A 21,425-nucleotide genomic window follows, 5' to 3' on the forward strand; every position below is an offset into this window, starting at 1 on the left:
GGAGCACCTCCTGCCCTTCTTTCTTCACTGACCTTAGTGGCTGCAGAGTTGTTTTTCTCACAGATTCTCACTCCACTCCTCTCTGGTTGCAATTATTTCTGTGCAGTAACTTTTTTCCCCCTTCTTAAACATGTTATCACAGAGGTGTTACTATTATTCCTGACTGGCTTGGCTTTGGTCAGGGATGGGTCCATCCTGGAGTTGTCTGTCATTGGCTCTGTCAGACAAGGGGAAGCTTCCAGCAGCTTCTCACAGAAACCACCCCTGTAGCTGCCACGCTACCAGGACCTGGCCATGCAAACTCAACACACCTATAGAACACACCTGCTCAATTTTACCTTCTGATTTTAATTCTCAGTTCAACCCTGAAATGCACAACAGATAAGGAAAGTTCCATATCTGTTTCTCCATGTGTCCTTGGTGTGAAGTCTGAGCTGTAGTCGTACTTGCTATGGTGCTGCTACTGTGTGCAGCTGACAGCTGGCACCACACTGCTGGGAATCTGTCTTGGCCCATTTTAACTTGCTTCCAGACCAAAGCAAACCTTTCCCATTGGAGGGCCAAATCCAGCCAATGCATAACTCAGTCATTAAGACTGGACCCTGGCACAGTTGCCTGTAAGGATCACACTGCTCTGGACTCCTGACACCGGAAAAACATGATGTGTGCACATTAAATGCTGACAGGATCAGGCCCACACATCCTGGGTTTAGCTGAAAGAAGTGTAAGCAGGATTTTAGGGTGACTTCAAAAGCAGACAAGAAAATCTTTTCAGTCCACAAAGTATGGTCTCATTCCTTCAGGGAATGTCATGTCTCCCGTGCCGGGTACTGTATTACGTCCCAAGACTTTAAAAGCACCAATAGAAAAATTTCACCTCAGACACCTATTTTTTTTTCTCCTATTCCCTAATATCATCACCAGAAATTGATGAAAAGCTTTCTACACTGCAGTAAGATTTACTGCTTATTGGTATTACTACCTATGACCATTCCCACATGTCCCTTCATTGGGAGGGGATGCTCCTCTGTGAGGCCTGACATTAACCTTTACTGCTGCCGCCAAAGAAGTCATTTATTAGTGAAAACACAGGTAAACAACTGATTTTGGTAGCAATTATTTTAAGCTTTTTTTCTAGCCTAAAATATAACAATGGGCCCTGCATCTAGAGGAGAATGACACAAATGCCACTAAGCAGCTCTGAATCTTTTCTCCTGATGCCATGTCTATATTATTAAAAAAAATTCCTACACATTAAGTATGGCATTAATTTGTATTAAGGATCTTCTCCTTGTTATCGTAGCTTTTTTAATCAGGTGACACAGAAGACAATTCCCTACCTCCTCCAGAGTGAACCCACAGGTAGCGTAGCAGACGGAGACATCTGAGAACCTCTGGCTCTAAAAGCACCAAACTTCACTCCTGCTCCAACATAACAAGTTGACCAAACCAGCTGAGATTAGACACAGACCTAAGAATCTCTTAACCAGTGTGAGTCTTCCAGGAGAAGAAGAAATCCTATGCAGCGCTACCAGCTCTAATGGCAAAAACAATTCGCCTCCATGCCCATTAAACTCACATTTCACTGCAGCTTTCTAAGAATTGGAGATAATTCTCTGCCAACAAGCAAATATTTCCTTTTAGGTCTTTTAATATATGTATCTTCTCATGCTGAACATCCAGCTAGTCCAGGTTGGTTCCACAATGCTGCTATGACATTATCCTCAGCCTGCGCTGAAGAAATAGCTGCACTGGAAAACTCAGGCTTTTCATGCCCATGTTTGTTCTTAGATGAAAATTAGCTCAGCTATAATCCAAAGGAGCCCTTCTATGGCCAGCATATGCTTTCGCAGTCTGCCAGCAGCGCTCTCCTAAAGTCATCCAGCAAAGTGACACCATCAGTTATAAAATCTGTGTGTGTCAGGTCACTGGGTTATGAAACAGAAGCGTTGTAAGCACGTAAGAACATGGTTTGGACTCCGCTGTGAATGAAGATAAAATTATTTTTATGGAATCAGATTACTGTCTTGGGATGCATTCCAGTGGGAAGGGATTGCTGCATTGTAGTAGCATTTCTCCTGGGACATACGAGTTCCAGTACTCAGAATTGTTAAAAAACCCTGAAACTGGTAAAGATGGTAATCGATGAGGTGCTGCTACTACACTACAGCTACCACAGTGGTGAGGTACTGTGGGCTTTGATGGAAAAATCCAGCTTAGGCCACACTGTGCTGGACCATAGTAACAATCAGAAGTCTATCTTTCCACAGGAAATGACAGCAACACAAAATGAAAACCATGATAACAAGCAAAATGGCTCTCCCACACATTACTTCCTAGTAACACCTAAGAACACACACATTTGTAGCATGCTTCAAAAAAGTTAGTTACATTGCAGAAGTAGCATGAGCAGTAAGTGTGTGTCCCTCTGAGTCAGCCCTCCTGGCCCCCAAACCAAACCAAGGATCAGGAGAGTGACAGAAGCTGAAAACTACAATATGGTCCAAAGAAAAGGGGAAAAATTATGACAAAATGAAGCCAACACATGTAAAGTATCATTACACTGTATCAATTCAAACAATGTGACCTGTACGGGTATTTTTAAAATACACTCCATAGCAGAGAGAACAACAAACTCTCAGACAAGTAAGTGATACAGCTGTCAAACCTCAACATCTTAAACTATACAGATATAGGTAAAAAAGGTGGCCAATATCAGTAAACATCTTGATTTAAACTGAGAAAGACTGCCAGGGTTATTTCTGTTTTACAATTGCAGTTCTGTAGTTGTCAGTTATCACCAACTATGGTGGTAACCACGTGGTGAGATGAGGACTAGAAGGAGAATAAATCAATACTAAACAATAAAGCATGGAGGGTGAAAATTAAAAGGTCAGACAAATATGAAAAAGACGGAAAATTACACAGATACTAATAAAGTTTCTGAATTGCAGTGCAAGAGATTACAAAGGAACCCATTCTCCTCAGACCCCTTTCTGTTCTCCGCTCCTCTCCTTAACCTTCTCTGCAAATGAAAATGTAACTTTTGTTTACGCCTATATGTAAGTGCTGAGAATCAAAGACATTACACCCAGCTTCTGGGCAAGGCAGCACACTGTAGAGAAACAAAAAGGCCATTATTTGGATGGAGAATCAGTCTGCATCCCTGACTTGACTGGTCCCTTTTTTATTAGCAGCTGTTAGAGCAAGGATCAGGGAGTGTGCTGGTGTTGTGCAGCTGTTCCACATATGTTATAAATAAGGGCTGGTAAAAGCTCATCCTATTTTTAACATCATAAAAAAAAAAAGCCAACCAAGAAGTCACAAAAATTCCCCATAAATGCTTTGTAAGTGGAACTTTTCTCTTCTTCCTGACTTTAATGTCCAGAATGGAATGGACAAAACAGACCATTTTTAAAATAATATTCATTAGAAAAAGGAAAGAAAATGCAATTTAGTGGAATCAGATCTAGCCAGCCTGGAGGATGTAACCAATTAGTGTGTACAGTGTCTTTTCCTTCAAAAGCAGACACTTAATCAGGATGAAAACAAACTCCTGCGATTCTATTTCTAATAAAAATGCTGGATTACCACATCGAAGAGTTTCTTTAGCACACCCAAAAGCTGAACCCAGCATCACATGTCTCAGACACAACTACCCACCCTTCCCAAATCAGCGCTTGCTTCCCTTGCTGGGTTGTTACGTGTGGCCAGAGCCCAGCTCCTGCTCACCAATCCCAGCGCTGAAAAGGTCAACAACGATTCAACACAAATGCAAAATCCCAACCCCAGGCAAATCCCCAGCTCACCTGTTTTCAGGGTCTGACACTGTCATGTTGCGTGTCACGTAGCACATCTTGAGTGGTATTGTCTTCTTGTCTCTGTGGATGGAGAGTGAAAGCTGCGACATTGGGTCAGCAGAGGCACAGCCCAAGCGGGGGGACTCGGGGGGAGGCGTCTCCCACCCGATCTCCGACACAGGGGAGCCTTTCTTCACGTAGGGGGTTGCTTCTCTCATGTATTTCACTATGGAAAAGAGAAATTTAAAAAAAAAAAAAGGAAAGCAATAAATAAATGGACATTCAGTAGTTGCATCCTCATGTGAGTTCTCTGAGCTGGTGTTAACTCCCAGTGTTGTTCATTATTTCTGCTCACCCAGCATCCCAGCATTGGAAGCTGTGCAAATGCAGGAGATGGAAATCTGACTGCTGCCAGTCTCAGTATGGTGCAATAAGTAAAATGAGGAAGAAGAACAGAATAGGCAAAATAGAACATACAGCTGGTGTAAGGCCAGGAGAGTCATCCCACCTCTATAGGCAGCCTGTAAGTAGTCATGCAGGAATTCCTACGTACAGAAGCCATGGGCTGTCTGAGGTACGTGGAATTTTTTAAGAAAGACATTCAATCAAGTGACAGTGAACCTATTACACTCCTATCTAAAATGTTCCAACAATACTTCCAGTGCTGCCAACTCACATCTTGCTTCTGGTTCATGCTTGTCGGTATCACACCACCGATCTCGACAGCTATTTCTGCTTGCTGGGAAGCAGTTTTAGCTAATCTACTTGTACATATATATATATGGAGTAAATAAAAACCAATTCACTTCTTAGATTTCTCTTGGGGAAATAAAATTGAGTTGCAGCCTTTCGTGAGAGTGGAGGTGTCAGATTAGATCTCTTCTCAGCCTCTTCCAGGATTTTTTCCAGTATGGATAGGAAAAGGGAACGTAGGATTCTGCAATTATCTTAATGTATTCAAAAATCAATACCTCTTTTACACATGTACTTCATACTCCTCTCTTTATGCAGGCAAATATTGCAACATTTTTCTCTGCTTTTTAATTCTTTTGGTAGTTCAAGATTACGTTTGCTTTTCATATGCTTGGCAGATTTGCCAGTCACAGTCTCCTTCTCCTTCTCCTTCATAAACCTGAGCCAAGAAAAGACCTCACATTTAAGTGCCCTAGTTTAGTCTCTATCCCCACTGCATACAGCTGTGGCTGTCTAACTGGCTGTGGCCACTTGATTGTACCCAGGACTCAGACAGCAGTGACATGAACTGAAAGGGCAGGAGCACTGTGAAATTATTTGGGGACGTTATTAAAATGCTGTGAGAGACCATTTCAAGGAAATGGTGCAGATCACTGTGTCAGCTCAGCTGAAGAAGCTGTGAAGGACTGATTAACAAAAGGGCGGGTAAACTACAAAGCAGCATTGTGGTAAAGGACGTTAAATAAGGGAAAGCCTAGAGAAGTTTTGAAGTTCAAAAAGAAAGCAACAAAAGCATTCAGAAGAGTGGAGAAGAACAACAACAGATTTTCTGTCAAAACCAGAGATAACTGCAGTATCACTATTTTTAAGGCACTTCATAACAGTTTTACCAAGAGAGAAATCAGTGCAAAACTGGAGTCCAGGCTCTGTTAACATCTATTGCCATCTTTTCTCTAAAACGGCTTAGTGCACATCTTGCCATTGCTCACTCTCTGCTTTTTAAAAAGTTTGTTAACTTCAGCTACAAGAACTTCTTTGTTTAGGTATTTTACACAATATTCCTCTGTGAGAAGAATCATTTGTGATTTATCAGAAAAGCTGTCTTACCCAACACTAGTGTTTTGATTTCCTTGTCCCTATTCTGAGCTCGATGCTCCTATTCTGAGCATTTTTTAAATTAATTTGTTCCCTATTCAGGGAGAAATTAGCACAGAATTCTATGAGGCTTCCAGAAACTATTTGAAACAAAAAGTGTTGTGATTTATTTTTTTAATCTTTTTGTAGACACATACCTGAAGTCCATTATCTAAAAATCTGAGTTACCTAACTCCCAAAACAAGTGCTCATCCTTGGGTACTCCATAAATTATGTGATTTTCAAAGGTGCTGAAAATAAGCAGTTCTAGCCAGTGTCATAGAGATACCGGTTGCAGCAGTTGGCATCTCAGTTTGGATGTACTCATAGCCTCATGTATGTACTCATAAGCAGAGAAACTGAACACATACAGATGTGGTGAATCTATTCCTGTTTACACTGAATGAATACGACTTTGTCATTAACTCAGATGGGAGGAACAGCTGAAGCTGTAAAAATCACATTTGACTGGAAACAAAATTTTGTTCTCTTTAAAACTAGAGATTAACAATTAATCTGTTGAAAAAAGTAATCCTGTCAGCTTTTGAACCCTGTTACAGTGACATGCCAGCAAATGTAATGCTAAATAAAGGTCCAGGTCTCAATAGTGTAGCTGTTTCATCTGTGCTATTTTCGTCCTTTTTCAGTTGCAGCTATATGCATTCGACCTTAGCATATTTTAATTAAGGAAAAGAGAGAGGGGCAGGGGGAGGAAGGAAGCTGAAGTAAAAAATTTGGCTGTAAACCTAAGCAGGAACACAAAATGTGGATTTAATTCCCCAGAGATGGGACAGAAGAAAAGAGACGTCCCTTCCAGGTGCCAAGAAGCCAAGTTTCCATGTGATGCACCAGTGAATTCATGGCAGACAGCTGAAATGTTTCAGAAACCTCCATGAAAGAGGAAGCAGGAGCAGGCAGAGAGAGCAGAAGCACAACCCTCTTCCCAGAATAAAAAAATGAAATGATATAGGTTTTCTGTCAAAAAAAAAAAAAAGGATTTTGGTAGTTTCTACTAATTATGTCCTACTAAATATAAGCACAGCTCTAGACTCATGGCTAAATTCTGCTGGGTTTTACAGTCCAGACTTTATGGCTGTTGCATATTGTAACATGTTTCATATTTTAAAAGTCCCCAAATGAATACACATAAAGGCACAAATGTAATATGGGAGTGCAACAGGTGGCAGAACTTGATCCATTTATAAATTTTTTTGTTATTATTTAAATTTCAGAGCCACTGTTTTCCAGTTGCTTCATCAACATGCATAACATGTCCATAACCAAAGTTCAGTTTATGAATTTAGCTGAAATAAGGCACACAGTGTTCAGATGACTCATAAGTTTTATGAGCAATTATTTCCTATTTTCTTCTAAATTCTGGATGCAAATACTGAAGAACATGCTGTTTTATAGCAATGCACCAGTAACCCTACTACATACACAGCAATTTAGGGTGACCCCCTACATGTTACATTTTGCACTAACCAGCTCTTAACCCACACAGAAGAAAACAAGTTTATATTGGAATATCCTATTCCACACTGCACTGAGAGTCATGGATACAGCAAAGTTAAAGTATAACTGAAGTTATACAATTCGCTTCCATCATCAAGTTTTAAAACCAGGAAAATATGATACAAATTATTGGACACTAAAGCAATAATGTGGATAATATTCTGCTTTCAGACCACTACACTCAAGAGCTAGATTTTCCTTTGGATACAGTAGCATAAATTCAGGTACTGACTGAAAAAGAAAGCGACTATCAAGAAAACTGCTTTTATACATTGCCAATGAAACTACTTAATGGATTAAACCTCCAAAACATTTAATAAAACTAAATAAGGCATGCCATTGTATAGCAACTCTGAATTATGTATAACTAGGCTATAAGTATGTATACATGTATATGCCTTCAGAATACATATGTCTACTATATACACAAATATTAAATATATATTTATATAAACCCACCAATATCTGTAAGACCACCAGAATGTACTCTGCAAACACAGAAACCAACATGCAGTGACTCAGAAAAAAATTTTAATGGTTTCATTATTATAACTCAATTTACTGATAGACTGTAATTTCAGTCGAGAGTTGTCTAAACTCATTTGTTTGATGCTATAGCTCAACCTCAGAGATCCTAATATTTAGTCCTAATTAATGATCCATACCCTTTTGGTGCACCACTAATAAGAAACTGCGGTCAAGCAATTAAAATTCCAATCTCCGAAGTGCCCCTCCCCACAAAGAGAAGAGGAAGGGAAGTGGCAATCAAATGAATTAATCCACTGATACACATTGAAATATTTTGGATATATTTTTTGATCTGCAAGACAGGGAACGTAGCTTCCAAAAAAGCACTTCATTTATATGCACTTCTGCCAAGTCCCAAGACTCCACAATTAATCCTTTGTTACTGTTCACAGATGATTTTTTTGGGGGGAAGAAACAGGCTTTTAATGAGAGAAATACTACAGACCAACTTGGTCAGGTTCTTGGCCAGACGCCTTTCTGAGGAACTGGGACTCTTCTGACACATTCAAACTGTTTCCTAGGAGGGAAGACAAAGACCACTGAAGAGAAGCCAGCGAGCCGGAGGAAAGCTCTTTTGTTACTCGAGGAATGAGGACAGGATGTGTAGGTTTACAGTACGAAAGTAAAAGGAACAACATCACTGAATCTGCTTGAAGACAGTTGATCAAGGAATTCCCCTTCACAGGGGAAAAGCACAGTGTGTCCCCTACCACGATACCAGAATTTGCCTGCTAGGTGTTACATAAGAGATCAAATTTCCACTAAACTCAAGCCAACTGCACACCCCTTAGTAAAGACACATGTATAAAAATGGGATATAAAATTGAGATAGTTTTGATGATGGCACCAGCAGCTTAAGACCCAAATACTTGAAGAAAAGAGTTTATGAATCAGATAATCTATGAAGATATGACCCTTACAGCAGCTTTAATGTGGGCATAAACCAAACAGCAGCCAACAATCCTGCCTGTGAATGTTTCCACTACATTTCCTACACAAACATCTCTTGCTACGTTCAGACAAGTAACATCCATTAACATCATCTGCTTTCTCCCATGCTGAAAGGGATTTGAAAATAGTAAACCTCTTGATCTGCCAAAAGAATCGGATCTTCGCCTCTGGAAGATAATACGAATTAGTTAAAATAAACACCTTATGAGAACACAAATCTCCTTTAGGTTTTGGCCATTTCTCATACTGTATAGTGAGACTATACTCAATTTCCCATTTTCTGCTGTCTTTAAAATAATTCTACTGAATTCAGTATATTCTGTATTCATCTCTTAAGGTCCTTACAGCTTGGACCTAAATTGTAAGGAAATGGCTGTTTTTAAATCCTTTTTAAAAAAATTCGATGTTTGCACTTATTATGCTTTTTATATGGAAAACATGAATGAGTGTTTTGAAAGAATAATTTCAGAAAGATCCAGGAGACAAACACATCTTTAAGACAAGCTTTACCTGAAAGGAGAACCTTAGCAATTGGTGCCAAAAGGTGGCTGGTAAGCAATCACAGGCTTCAATTTTGAGCTTTCAGAGGGCTACAAACAGGCTGGATTAATAAGATCAACAATTTCACTTTAAAAATACAAGGAATACTTCACAGTGTAAATTAAAATTAGCAGCTGCTTTTATAGAAGAGGTGAAGCAATGTTAAGCAGGGCTATAAGCACCATCACATGTTTGCACTCAAAAAATGAAGGCAGTTCCTCTTCAAAGTGCCTTGCAATATGTAGTTTTATGTGGTTAAGAGAATTTCTTTGTCAATAAGGCAAGGAGATTTGTGGTCTGGGCCTCATCAAACAGGAGAAAATGGGACAAAATGGGCTGCTCTTGGGATGCCATGCAACGGTGCATTTTGTGAAATCTCATGGTTTTGATAACTGAATAGGTCACAGTGACCAGCTATCCTGTGTTATCTATATCAGGTTTCAAAAAACGTAACTCACCACCAAAAATGTCTTAGAAGTCAAGAAATTGCAGGGGGAAATCCAGTGTGAGTCCAGACTGGAGTCATGGGCAGCCTCTATGGATGCTTTCTCCTTCCCACCTGCACCAGGGGCCTCCCTTTTCTGCTCTGATTTCAGCACCTGTAGGAGCTGGAGATTACATTCCCAGGCCATCCCAAGCTTCTGTATAACATCAAAAATTCTACAGTTACTTTTCCTCAGTTTCCTTTCCCTGAGACTTTGCCTGTGATATGGGCTGATTCAGTCACCAATTCCCTAGGCCTGATGTTCCCCTTTAGCAAACACTTCTTCAACTCTTTCTGACATTCCTTAGCAAATGTCTTCTAGGGAGAGAAGGCTTTACACATCTTCTTATCTTATGCAGCATATCAATTTCATTAACTGCAAAGCCTGTAAGTATTAATCCGTTTTCATTCCTCCAACAAAGCTACAGTTTTATACTCCACAGCATGAATATAGCACACAGCCAATATTAGACAGCCTGAAAACTTCGCCTCCAGTCAGCATTTCCCACCCCCTCTTCCTGAGGTCACTTGGAGCTCGTCACCGCTAACTATCCCCTTTCAGCTCCCTTCTGAGTTATGTTTCCATGGTCTAATAATCAACTCGATGTTCCAAGTTAACAGCACACGTGCTCAAGGAAGCAGGACGAGTTTCAATGCTGCGGTGAGATTTTTTTGTATTTCTGTTTAAAACAGATTAACAGAAACTAAACAGACACAAACTTGTGTCAGACAGAATCACAATGAAACCGGAGGCTGGATCAAAGCTCTAAACACGTGACATCAGCACTTGAGCTGATGGAGTGATCAAAAGCAGTCACAGGCTGTCAGTAATCTGGTACACAAAAGTTTCAGACTGGTAAAGTAATAATAAACTAAAGGCAGACTCTTTCCAGTTGGTGTTTCTCTATAATTTCCATTATAAGGTCTCCATTACATACCTACAACACTGAATGTGTTGCAGTTTCCTTCAAGTTATTTAGTTTATTTTAAATTTCAAAGTTTCTGTTTCAATCAATTGGATGTATTTAGTTCTGAGTTTTGATATGTAACTAATGATAATTACATGAATTTTACTGGCAAAGTCCCATAAGTTATTCATCTATCTTTCAAAAACTTTATGTACTTCCTTGAAATAAAAGCAGATATATCTCTCTCTTCATAATGTGAAAAACAAATTTTAGCTTGTACATATCCTGTAAATCCCAGAAGTGCAATGTTTGGTTAAAAGGGAGATGCTTATAGTTTGATCTAGAAGGAGACATTGATGCTATCTTGAAGAACTTGTTCTCAAAAGAAACACTACTCAGTGGAGAACAGGAAGCAGTTACATTGCACAAGTGTCCCTTCTCAAATAAACTACAAATAGAAAAAGACTACTGTCTAAACCTGCAAGCTGTAGCTAACTTACTACAGTTTTATGTAAAATGTTACACAGCTCATTTGCCACATTGTTACGTGACACTATCAACTCTACCATTAGAACTACGCAGATCTTTCATAATGGCAGTGGAAAACATCTGAAACTGGCAATTTGGGAGCTGAACATGGATATTAGCAGTCACATTTTGAGAAAAAGCATTGTAGGACCCGTGAGTCACCACTGATAACAAAACTGGAGCTTCTGTTTGTCTCCAAGGGAGAATGTTTCCTAAGTTAAAAAAAAAAAAGTGGTTTTAGTCAATTGATATTAGAAGTAGGTCATCATACTCCTTGTAACCCTACTCAAAGTACAAGAGAAAAATGTGACTTCATGTAAAGCAGGGAAATGGAGTGAAATACATTTCTTCAGTGGAACCAGTACTTAGATTTCTAAGGGCAACGTCCTACCTGAAATTGACATTATACTTTAAAATTTTTTACATAAATCTCAGGAATAACTCGTTTCAGAATTTCTTGTGTGCTGCTCATGTTTGTTTCCCCGCCTCTGTTAGTATTTACAGATCCCTCTCCAATCACCCACACACTCAGATGGAATTCAAGGTGTCTGGCATTGCCAGCATGCTATAATTTTTCTATTTACATGAGTAATCTCAAGTGTCAGAACAAATATTTCAACTGCTACTGATTATGTGAAAAATACGTAAGGATATTACGGTTTTAGAGGATGCTGTTATTTCAGCAGTCACACAAATCATTAAGTACTACAGGATAGACTGAAAATGGCACTCACTGAGAGGGAAATTATTATGCTGTGTATGACTGTACCTGTTTTACAGATGGCTAAACTGACACAGGCAAGTTAAAATGCCTTCCTCAAAGTCATGCAGTAAGTCAGTGGCAGAGTTCTCAGCATTAAACTTAATTTCTACCCCTTCATGACTTTTGCTTTTTAAACAAATCAAAGAGATCCCAGTGTCAGTGAAAACTGGATTCACAATGTCCATGGTCTTCTCCCTGTCAGAAAACTCTCAAGACCTTCTAAGATTCCCAGGATTTCTTTTAAAGTGCAGGGCTGCAATCACTTGCAAAATTTTAGTTCGTCCTTTTCATTCTTCACTAGACAATACTGAGAGCTTTGAAACGAACAAACTCAGGGCACACATTCAGCAAAGAACCTGCTGTATCTCCTGTGTCTGGGCTGTGCACCAAAAGGCATCAGATCACCATGCAAGTCCTTATTTTTTGTAATCCTTTAGTTTGTACCCTTACCAACAGGACAGACCAACGGCTATATCCACAATGCTCATGTGCCAGAGATTATAAATACTTATCCATAGAGGTACTGAAAGAAGGTAAGAAGGAAGGAAAGCAGGAAGGAAAGAATATGAACACTATTGAAGTTCAATGACAAAGAAATACAAATCCAAGGAGGTCTCTAAATTAATCATGGTGAACTGGGATGAGTGTTTCTGATCAGAGGTGGGCATCATGTAGCAACTTTTATTTTCATTTATTTTTGTGGCATAATGATAGCTCAAGACCACCTTTGCCTGGTTCTGAAGTCCAAGCACAGTCTCACACTCCCTCTACTCCATCTAAAGTAATTTGCAAGATGACCCAGCATGAGAGTGGCAGACCTGGAATGAGGTTTGGCTCTACAACTATCACCTGGAGAAAACTACCTGAAGCAGACAGAGGCACAGGAAGGGAGACAGAACTCACATGACACCACCTCTTGTATTTCAAGGAATGAAGGAAGCAGGACTATATATCCAGCAAGGGTGATGAAAAGAGACTGACAATGAAACATTTAACCACATCCTTGTGCCTCAGTTCTTTGGCTTCCATCTGAATGGAGCTCTTTTCTCCCAGGGATTATGGTTTTCTCTAGGAATAAGTCACCAAAAACCTAACAACAAACTACAACAATTAAAGAATAAGCACACTAGTCATTAGAACTGGTTAAAAGTTATTCAGAAAGCACCTCCACTTTGAGCACAGGAAATTCTCAGAACTGAAGCACACAAAGAGACTGAGACTGAAACCCAACGGTGCTGCCACAGGACCATGGATGGCATCATGTGCTGCTCTTTGCAGTGAAAAGTTCTTACCAAGATGACAGCTCTTCTATTCTCATCCCCAAGGAGCTACAGTTACTGTATCTTAAAAAATGCCAGTGATCCCTGATGAAATATGGCCCTCCTGGAACTTAAGTGCATAATGCAGTTTGGGGTGAAAGGAAATACTTAGGGGAGGGGCAGGTTTATTACTTTTAAATAGCATAATCTAAAACTATTCTGCAGACAGGATCTCAAAAAATGAATTACTGAACACAGGGAACAAGTGAAGCAGTAAAAATCCTCAAAAAAATACTGAATTCAGAATCTGATTCTTTTCCATGAAATGATTTTGTGAGGTGCTCTGAAAAATACATCTTCATTCAAATTCTTTTCTTTCTCTACAAACAAAATAGAACTGTGAATTGACATTTTGATTTAAAATGTCTTTTTAAGATCAAACTCCTTTTCTAATAAATATTGCATAGAGTTTCCCAGCATCCATTTTGTCAGATGGAAAATTTATACAGTTATGATTCTATTAGGTTTCTTGCAGTGCACTGGGCATTTAATCAATGAGAGCAAAGAGCATCTAAATAGGGTTAGGCTTCAAATTCCTTTCAGTGAGAAGTTAAATCCCCATTAGCTTTGAGCCGTAAGCCCCTGTGGGTTTAGCATGCAGCTTAAAAGATAACTCTGTGAGGGGTCATGGCTCTTTACTGAGGAACAGAAAGCCTATTTCACAGATCACCCTGCAATAATAATGTAAATATAATCCCGTTTCAGTGGACACTTTATCCTTCCAGAAAACAAGCAATGTTTTCTGTCCTAGAAAAAAAATCACATTAATCTTCAATTTAAGGGTAAAGTAATTTCCTGCTTCATTCAAGCCCTATTACAGAGAATTATGGAGACTGTCCTGGTACTGTGCTGATGCTGGGGCCAGCATGGTCCCCCACCCCTCCATAGGGCAAGACAGGCACAGGTTGCTCTCAGCAAGTACAGTTGACTCGGCACATCAAAACACATTTGCTCACTATGCTAAATGCCAGTTTGGCTGTTCCAGGTTAGGTCAAAGCCAGGCTAAAATAGTACAACCTATTGTTTTTCAGAGTCTGCAAACTGCCTGCCAAGTACATTTTGGTCAACTAGTACAGGAGGCTGATAAGAGAGGCTGGAAAAGAAGCTGGCAATTTCAAACTGAGCTTCAAAGGGCTGTATTGAAATGCAATCCTGGTTCAAATCATCACAGAGAAAATCATTTGTTTAATCGGTGAGAAGAATGCTAATTTGCTTGTATCTCAAATTTATTTGCCATTTGTACTAGTGGAGCACTTACCAGGACTGGTGACAAATGGGCATGACAGCCTCAGATGCTGTGCAAACACAGAACAAAAAAGCTGTTTCCCTCCCAAAGATCTTAGAAATCAAGTACAAGGGACAATAGAGACATGACAAGGAAATAAGCAGGCAGAAGAGCCCACGGTAAAAATCATGCATGTATCTCCCAGTGTTGTTACAGCTGTATTGTATTCTCTGTAAGGCAGAAAGCAGGAGCAGGTGCCGTTTGTAAAAACACTGGAAAAACGTGGGGAAGAAAAGGAAATCCGAATAGGGTGATACAGTTGCTAGGATGCATTTGCAATTAATAGTAGCAAGAATTTTCCCTGTGTGGTTATTGCTGCTTCCCAAGCAGAGATCCATCAAGACAAACTTTCAGCACCACCTCAGGTGTAAAAGGTTTTTGCACTGGAATTGTTGCTTGAATTCTGCTGTTAGATATAGATATAGATATAGATATAAAAGCATTTGTCTGAAACGAGGACAGTTCAAGCAAGTAGGAGCAGCTAGCCAGACAAGGATGCCCAGGATTATATGTGCCTTGAGGCACATATAATGAAGAGTCCTCAATACATGTGCAGATTAACTGCAGCTCTGCTAAACCTCACAATCTCTGTCTTGGCCTCATATGTTCAGGCCAATTCCCACAAAAGGGAAAAAAAAAAAACCCTTGCCTGTATGAATGTCCTGTAAGACCTGGGAATAATCCTGTTGCAAAAGTAAACAAGCTTGCAAGGCTAAGGCAGACTGAAAGCAAAGGATAAGACACGTATGCTTCCATTAGCATAACTGGTTTTCTTTATGCTCCAGTGTGGGAGTACCTTTGAAATGAGGAGTTGAAAGCACAGCTTTCCCATCCAGATCATCTATGCTTTTACAGAGGCTTGGGGATACAAAACAGGGATAACTATCTGTTTGAGGCTTGTTTGCTTTATTTAGCTCAAGGGCAGGTCTCTCTTGCTACTTGCAGAGAGCTCAATCAGATTATATCAATGCTGCTGCTTTCCTTTTCTTTTTTTTTTTTAAATTTTTTTATTTTTTAACAGCAGCACTGATGGGCACAGAGGGAAAAAATGTATCAAGAACAGTTTCTCCCCTAAAGAGCTTCCGATCTCAAGGTCACTTACAACTTCTGCCAAAGTCACTGAGTTCATCTTCAGTGGGAATTACATCAGGTCCAAGGGTCAAAGCTGAAGATGTGAATAGTCTATGAAGAAGGAAAGAATGGGCAGTGGGAGGAAAACTAACCCTGGCAAGTAGCTGCATGAGTTGAACTCCAGTTCAACAAGAGATATCCCAAACAGAATGACCGGAAAAGAGCTCTGACTTCAGCCTTACATCACAGCTCAGTGCAGATCACAAACACCAGCCTATCTGTGTCCCCACAGTCAGGGTGACTCTCCTCTCATCTCGTACGCCAAAGGTTGTCAGAATATTATTGACATATATTTCTAGAGGGATCACTCACTTAAGTAAGCTGACCTTTGGGCTAACTGCCTTTGTAGGTTTGTGCTCCAGTTTATAAAAGGACAAGTCTGAAACCCTAGATTTCAGAATATGTCAGAAATGGATAAACAATTCAATATGTACACTGTGCTCATCTCCAACTCTTAAAGACCACTTCTGCGATTTCCCCCCTTCCAGAAGCCATAAGAGGTTGAAATAAAGTTGGTGGCAGATTGAGAGCCTAAAGCAAAACTTTTGAGGAACATAAGACCAATCTGCCTGGTCAGTTACTGGTTATAAGAAAAAAAGATGAGGACTTAGGAGAGGATGTTAATCTAGCTGATGACAAATTTATGCCTGTGATATTTCCACCTCTTCCACCACAGGAAGTGTTAGAAACTTATCCAGTGGGTAAATAATAGATATCCCAAGTTAGGAGCTGAGAATACTGGAGTGCTTTATACACTCTTTGTTTAACCAAAGGTTATTCTGTAACTCTTTTATTAAATGCATGATAGATTAAAGAGTGTACAAGCCTATTAACTGCAAAGAGGGCAGACCAGTTCTGAAGTATGTGCCAGTAAATAGAGTGTTTCTAGGTCACTTCAGCTTCCTCAAGACTGTTTTTCACACTATTTATATTGCACTGCCTTGTTTCAGCCCACTGAAGGGACAAATCATCATCACCTTCAGAGGCAGGACTAGAAGACTCATGGGATTCTTCCAGATTGACAGCACAATCTCTGCACCTCAGTTTAGTTTCCAAACACTAGACCTGGCTCACACTTTGAGGTTTACAAGGTTCATGTTTAGCATGTAGTGACATTAATGATCAGTGATCAGAAAGGCCTCTTCAACAAAAGTGTTAACGAGATAATTTAGCAGCAACAAATATACAACAGAGCAACTATATAGATGCAAGCCAATATAGCAATACATAGACATTTCAAATATATGCAGATATACATGCATCTCCTCAACATATGCCATATCCTTGGGTGCTGTTAGACAGCTAGAGATTTCTGGCTCCTCATTCCTCCAGAAGTTGTTACCTGATCACAGTGGTCCTACCCCCTCAACCTCTGGGACCAAATCTGGATGTGTTCCTCTGCCAGGAACTGGTTGGCAACAGCAGTCTCCCCTTCAGCCAGCATCTACCCCAGCCCCTTCCCTGTCTCCCTCTCATGGGCACACACTGCACACCCCTCTCACTCATCCCAACAAGTACCAATCTTTTCCCTCCCTGCCTCAAAAAACACCTCACCTTCGCTTCTACCCTTTCCCTCTCACAGCAGCAGCCTCTAAACTCTTCTGCAAAGGAGGGAAGGAGGGAAAAGATGAGGCAGAGATAAGCAGTGCTGCTGGGCCGGGCTGTCCGTACCCTCTCTCCCTTAGCTCTGTGCACAAGGTGCACACAGGGAGCAGCAGCTGATGCTGGACTCCAGCGCCTCCCTCATCCCAGCAGTCTCTTGTGCTGGGGCAGGTGCTGCAAGAAGCCCCTGTGCTGTGCAGCTTCTGTCTCCATTGGAAAGCACAGCAGCAAGGGCAGAAGCATCCCATGAGCCACGTGTTGTACTGTGGTGAATGATGCCAACGTGCTCATGTCGGGAATTCTATCTACCATTACAGAGAAACATTGCCTCCCTGACAAAATATCTTTACAATACTCAGAGCATTCTCTACGCATCAGTATTTTCAGATCACTTCACAGCAGCTCAGCACCCACCACAGTCAGATCAAGTTGCAGCAGTAGGTCTGCACTGCTCCACATGAAGGGAAGCCTTGGATAAAATGGGAATGAGGTGTCCATGTTAGACCATGGCACAGCCCACCACTACCTCCTGTCAAGTATGGGGAGCTAGAAGAAAGTTAAAGATAAAACATATTTAGTAATATACAGTCAAACTAAGTTTTGAGAAAGGGATTGTGATTTTAACAGAAAATTTCATCAAGTCAAGGACGCAGTATCCTAAAAAAAACCCAACAAAAAAAACAAACAAAAAACCCACCCAGATACAAAACAAACAGAATGGTTATTTGGGCTGTTACTGAGATGGTACCTAATAGGATGAGCAAACTCATTACAGCCTGTCTCCTTGAAATTCTCCACTTTCCTATAGTCTACAGTGCACTTCCAGAGCATTAGCTGCAATGGTGAATTCCAGCTATATTCAATACAGGCAGTAATTAAATGGTTATAAAAATGTGAAGCTGGAATGCTGACAAGCTCTACGAGCAGCATTATCAGCAGTGATGGCTGGGGAGTCCAATCTGCTGCACTTCTCCAACGGTTTAAACAATGTTTGTCAGGATCCCCCAGTCAACAGTTTCTCCCCCTTCTCTTTGCATCATGCTGCAGTAATCGTGCAGATGCCTGCTGTGCTCAGGAGATGGAAAGCTCAAGAAGTTCTTCAGGAGAAGTAAAACAACAACAGAAACCCTTGTGCAATTAAGTCATATTTCACTTTCCAGCAAGACTAACCCAATGGGCCACCAACAGCTCCTCTCCCAGACATGCATCTTCCACTCCTATGGCACCCTTGATTCTGCTATTTCTTACTTGGGAACAGAAAAAATTGTTTATTAAAATACACACTCAGGAGTGTGTGGCTGACACTTGCCTGTGAGGCTCAAGAATGAGCAGGTGTATATTTACCTCAAAATTTGTGACCAGGATTTTCGTGGTAGAGGAGAATCTCTTGAACAACATGGCTGAGTGAAAAAAGGGACCCACACTTCTTACTAAACAAATCTCCTAAAGTGTTCTTGTACCACTAGGGTCTCTTCGTCCCACAGGGGAGACGAGAGGAAGGCAGGTCCAAGCACACAGGGACCAGGTGGTCCCTACTGCTGTCTCCATTCCCCCTCACCCCTGTGCTGGAGCAGACCTCTGCTGTACTTACAGCTGTCTGAAGTCAAGCATTCGACTCTGCACTTCGATGAAAAGCACAATCCTCTGCATGGGCTATCACTTTTAGAAGAACCACTGTTTTTCTTTAAATTCCACAGTTGCTCCTCCAGCTGGAGGAAAGGTAGTGTGTGCACAGGCAGCCCCGCTCACAGGCCATCCTGCTCACTACCCTGAGCAAGCACAGAACAAAGGCCCAGCTGCTCACACAGCACTGCTTGTTCCTGTCATCTTTCAGATACAGAAATACCAATGCAGAAACAGAGACACATACAGTGATTTTTTTTTCCTACATATTCTCCAACACAACATACTGTTTGCTACTCTACAGTCCTTCAGCAGCCTCAAACAGGCATTCAGTTTAAATGACTTTTTCCTAGCATCCTCTGCTTTCAATGTCCTTACTATATTCCTTTGTAAGGATACCTCTTTGTGCTTGTATTCTGTGTCTGACACAAAACCTACAGGACTTCCCCAGATGGTAACCACTAGGGAGAAGAACAGAGATCAACTCTATTTTACTGTCTGATTTGTTTCATATGATCAATCAATTAGGCAGGTCAGGGCTGAGTAATTCCACAAAACTAAGTCTATGTAATTGCTCATCCTCTTTCACTAATATTCTCACCTTTCAGCCCTATTTTATTCTCATCTTAATTGCACAAGGGTTTCTGTTGTTGTTTTACTTCTCCTGAATTCTCATCATCTTTAAATGCTGATCTCTTCAATCAAAGCACTATCTCCTCTGGCTCCCTTCTGTATTGCCTGGCATTGCAGGGATATATGATCCTGATGTTTGTTAGGATGAAAAAAAGTCTGTCTTGCTTTTGGGTTGCTACCACTACAGACATCCAAGCAATCCCGCTGAAAGCTGGAGGGTCAGGAGGAAGGAAAACACACCTCAACCTTGGAAAATATATTGTACCTCCTTGGAAATACTGATCAAACACAGCAAAGTAGAGAGACTTTATCAGTGGCCTGCTAAAGGAAATAACCAGAGGCAAACCCTCCTTAGACGTCAGAAGATCTACAGAATGAAAATGGTATGAAATATTTTCTTCCCTTGCAGATTTTTTGGTAAAGAGATATAAAAGCTCAGCAAAACTTTTCCTCTGTTAAGATATTACAACTGTCACTCTTGCCACTGGACTCTGATGTTTACAAGACATAGTTCCCACCACAGTCTTATAATATTTCTAGCTGATTAATTAGATTAAGAAGTAAATCAACCATGAAACAGGATTCACTGAAAACCAGGCTCCATTAATTCTGGGGCTGTCAGACTTCAGGTTTTTTGCAAATAACCAGGAAGTCCAATTACATACACAGCAAAAAACACAGAACATTGGATTCCTCAAAGAATTAACAGAGGGAGTCCAAGCCCCAAATAACAGTTTGCCTGAGCAGGAATCTGTTCCCTTGCAATGGGAAGAAACTGACTGGTATAAGACATACAGCTGCCTGCAGCTTTTGTCAAGTCCTTGCCAGAAGTACCCATAAACAGTCATCCCCACTTAGCAATGCTCCAGACCGGGCCAGATGGAGCCCTTGATGGAAGCTGAGTAGAGAACTGAGGCCTAAAGAGCCATAAACCCCCTTCTTTCTATAAGTGCCCTTCAGTTCAGAGGCATGGCACTAGCTGGGCACCACAAGCACCCAGTGCAGCAGCTGGCCCTATTCAGGATTCGAGTCACCAACACCATCAATCCCCATGCTTAACCAAGCATGGTGACTTGGTCTTTTAAGAGGAAAAATACAAGGAAATCTTGTAGAGCAGAAACCAGGCATTGGCTGAGCTCCCAAGACTTCAGGAGATGATTTAATTGTCTCTGTTGCTTTGGCACAGTTAGCTTTTGGTAGACACATGCTGCTGCTATTCCCTTGGTGATCAAGTTAGCAAAATCAAATGACTAAAAATGAGAAGTCTGGGGGGAGAAGGAGGCCTTTAATGTGATCTAATACAACTTAAAATGCAAAATGAAAACAGCCAACAACGTGGGCATAACGGGAGGCATCCACTGAGTTAAAATTACTATGTCAGAAACTGGCAATCTCTGTAGTTCACAGAGAGAAACAGTCCTCTCAAGAGGGCAATTCATGCAGCAGTTATTGTAAAGTAGGAAGAAATCAGTTTTTGGAGCTGCCAGGTTTTCTTTTTCTCTGTTAACAATCAAGAAGAGTAAGTATCTTGTTTTAGTTAGCTGTCCAGCAGTTAGCTAAAGTTCAGAGGGATGAACTTTACACAGACCAAGAGACTCCACTTGATCAACCTCTATTTGATTTTGCATCAAATCCAGTATTTTAAATCCAAGGTCATATCATTCAATTATAATTTGTAAATGCTGAAGTGGTACTGCAAAGACTTGGGAGACAGGAAAATAAGAGTAAATTAAATGCTCTGGAGTTTCCATAAGGTTTTTTTGATTACATTACCATACCCAAATCACATGCATATACATTATTCTTTTAACTGCAAACCATAATCAGAGATGGCAAGGAAGTTCATTATGTTTCGCAAGTCCCAACTAATGGATGTCAAAAAAAACCCCAACCTCAAACCCATCCATCCCTTCTTTCCCCATTCCTTCCCAAACCTATTCCAAATCAAAGGTATGGATTACCCTGTTTCCAACACAAAGCTTGGAAAA

At 40.6% G+C, this 21,425-nt stretch overlaps 1 protein-coding gene across 1 annotated transcript in view; it reads right to left on the reverse strand.

The window, feature by feature from the left end:
• Positions 1-21,425, reverse strand: part of SNTB1 (syntrophin beta 1) — a 111,572-nt gene that overhangs the window by 53,235 nt on the left and 36,912 nt on the right. Inside the window, exon 2 of the mRNA XM_051778491.1 lies at positions 3,810-4,026. Coding sequence (XP_051634451.1) covers positions 3,810-4,026 — 217 coding nt within the window. The remainder of the gene's footprint in view (positions 1-3,809; positions 4,027-21,425) is intronic.

Source organism: Manacus candei, unplaced genomic scaffold (genome assembly GCF_025592945.1).
Source record: "Manacus candei isolate 608988 ecotype Guabito, Panama unplaced genomic scaffold, ASM2559294v1 h1tg000013l, whole genome shotgun sequence".
NCBI lineage: Eukaryota > Metazoa > Chordata > Aves > Passeriformes > Pipridae > Manacus > Manacus candei.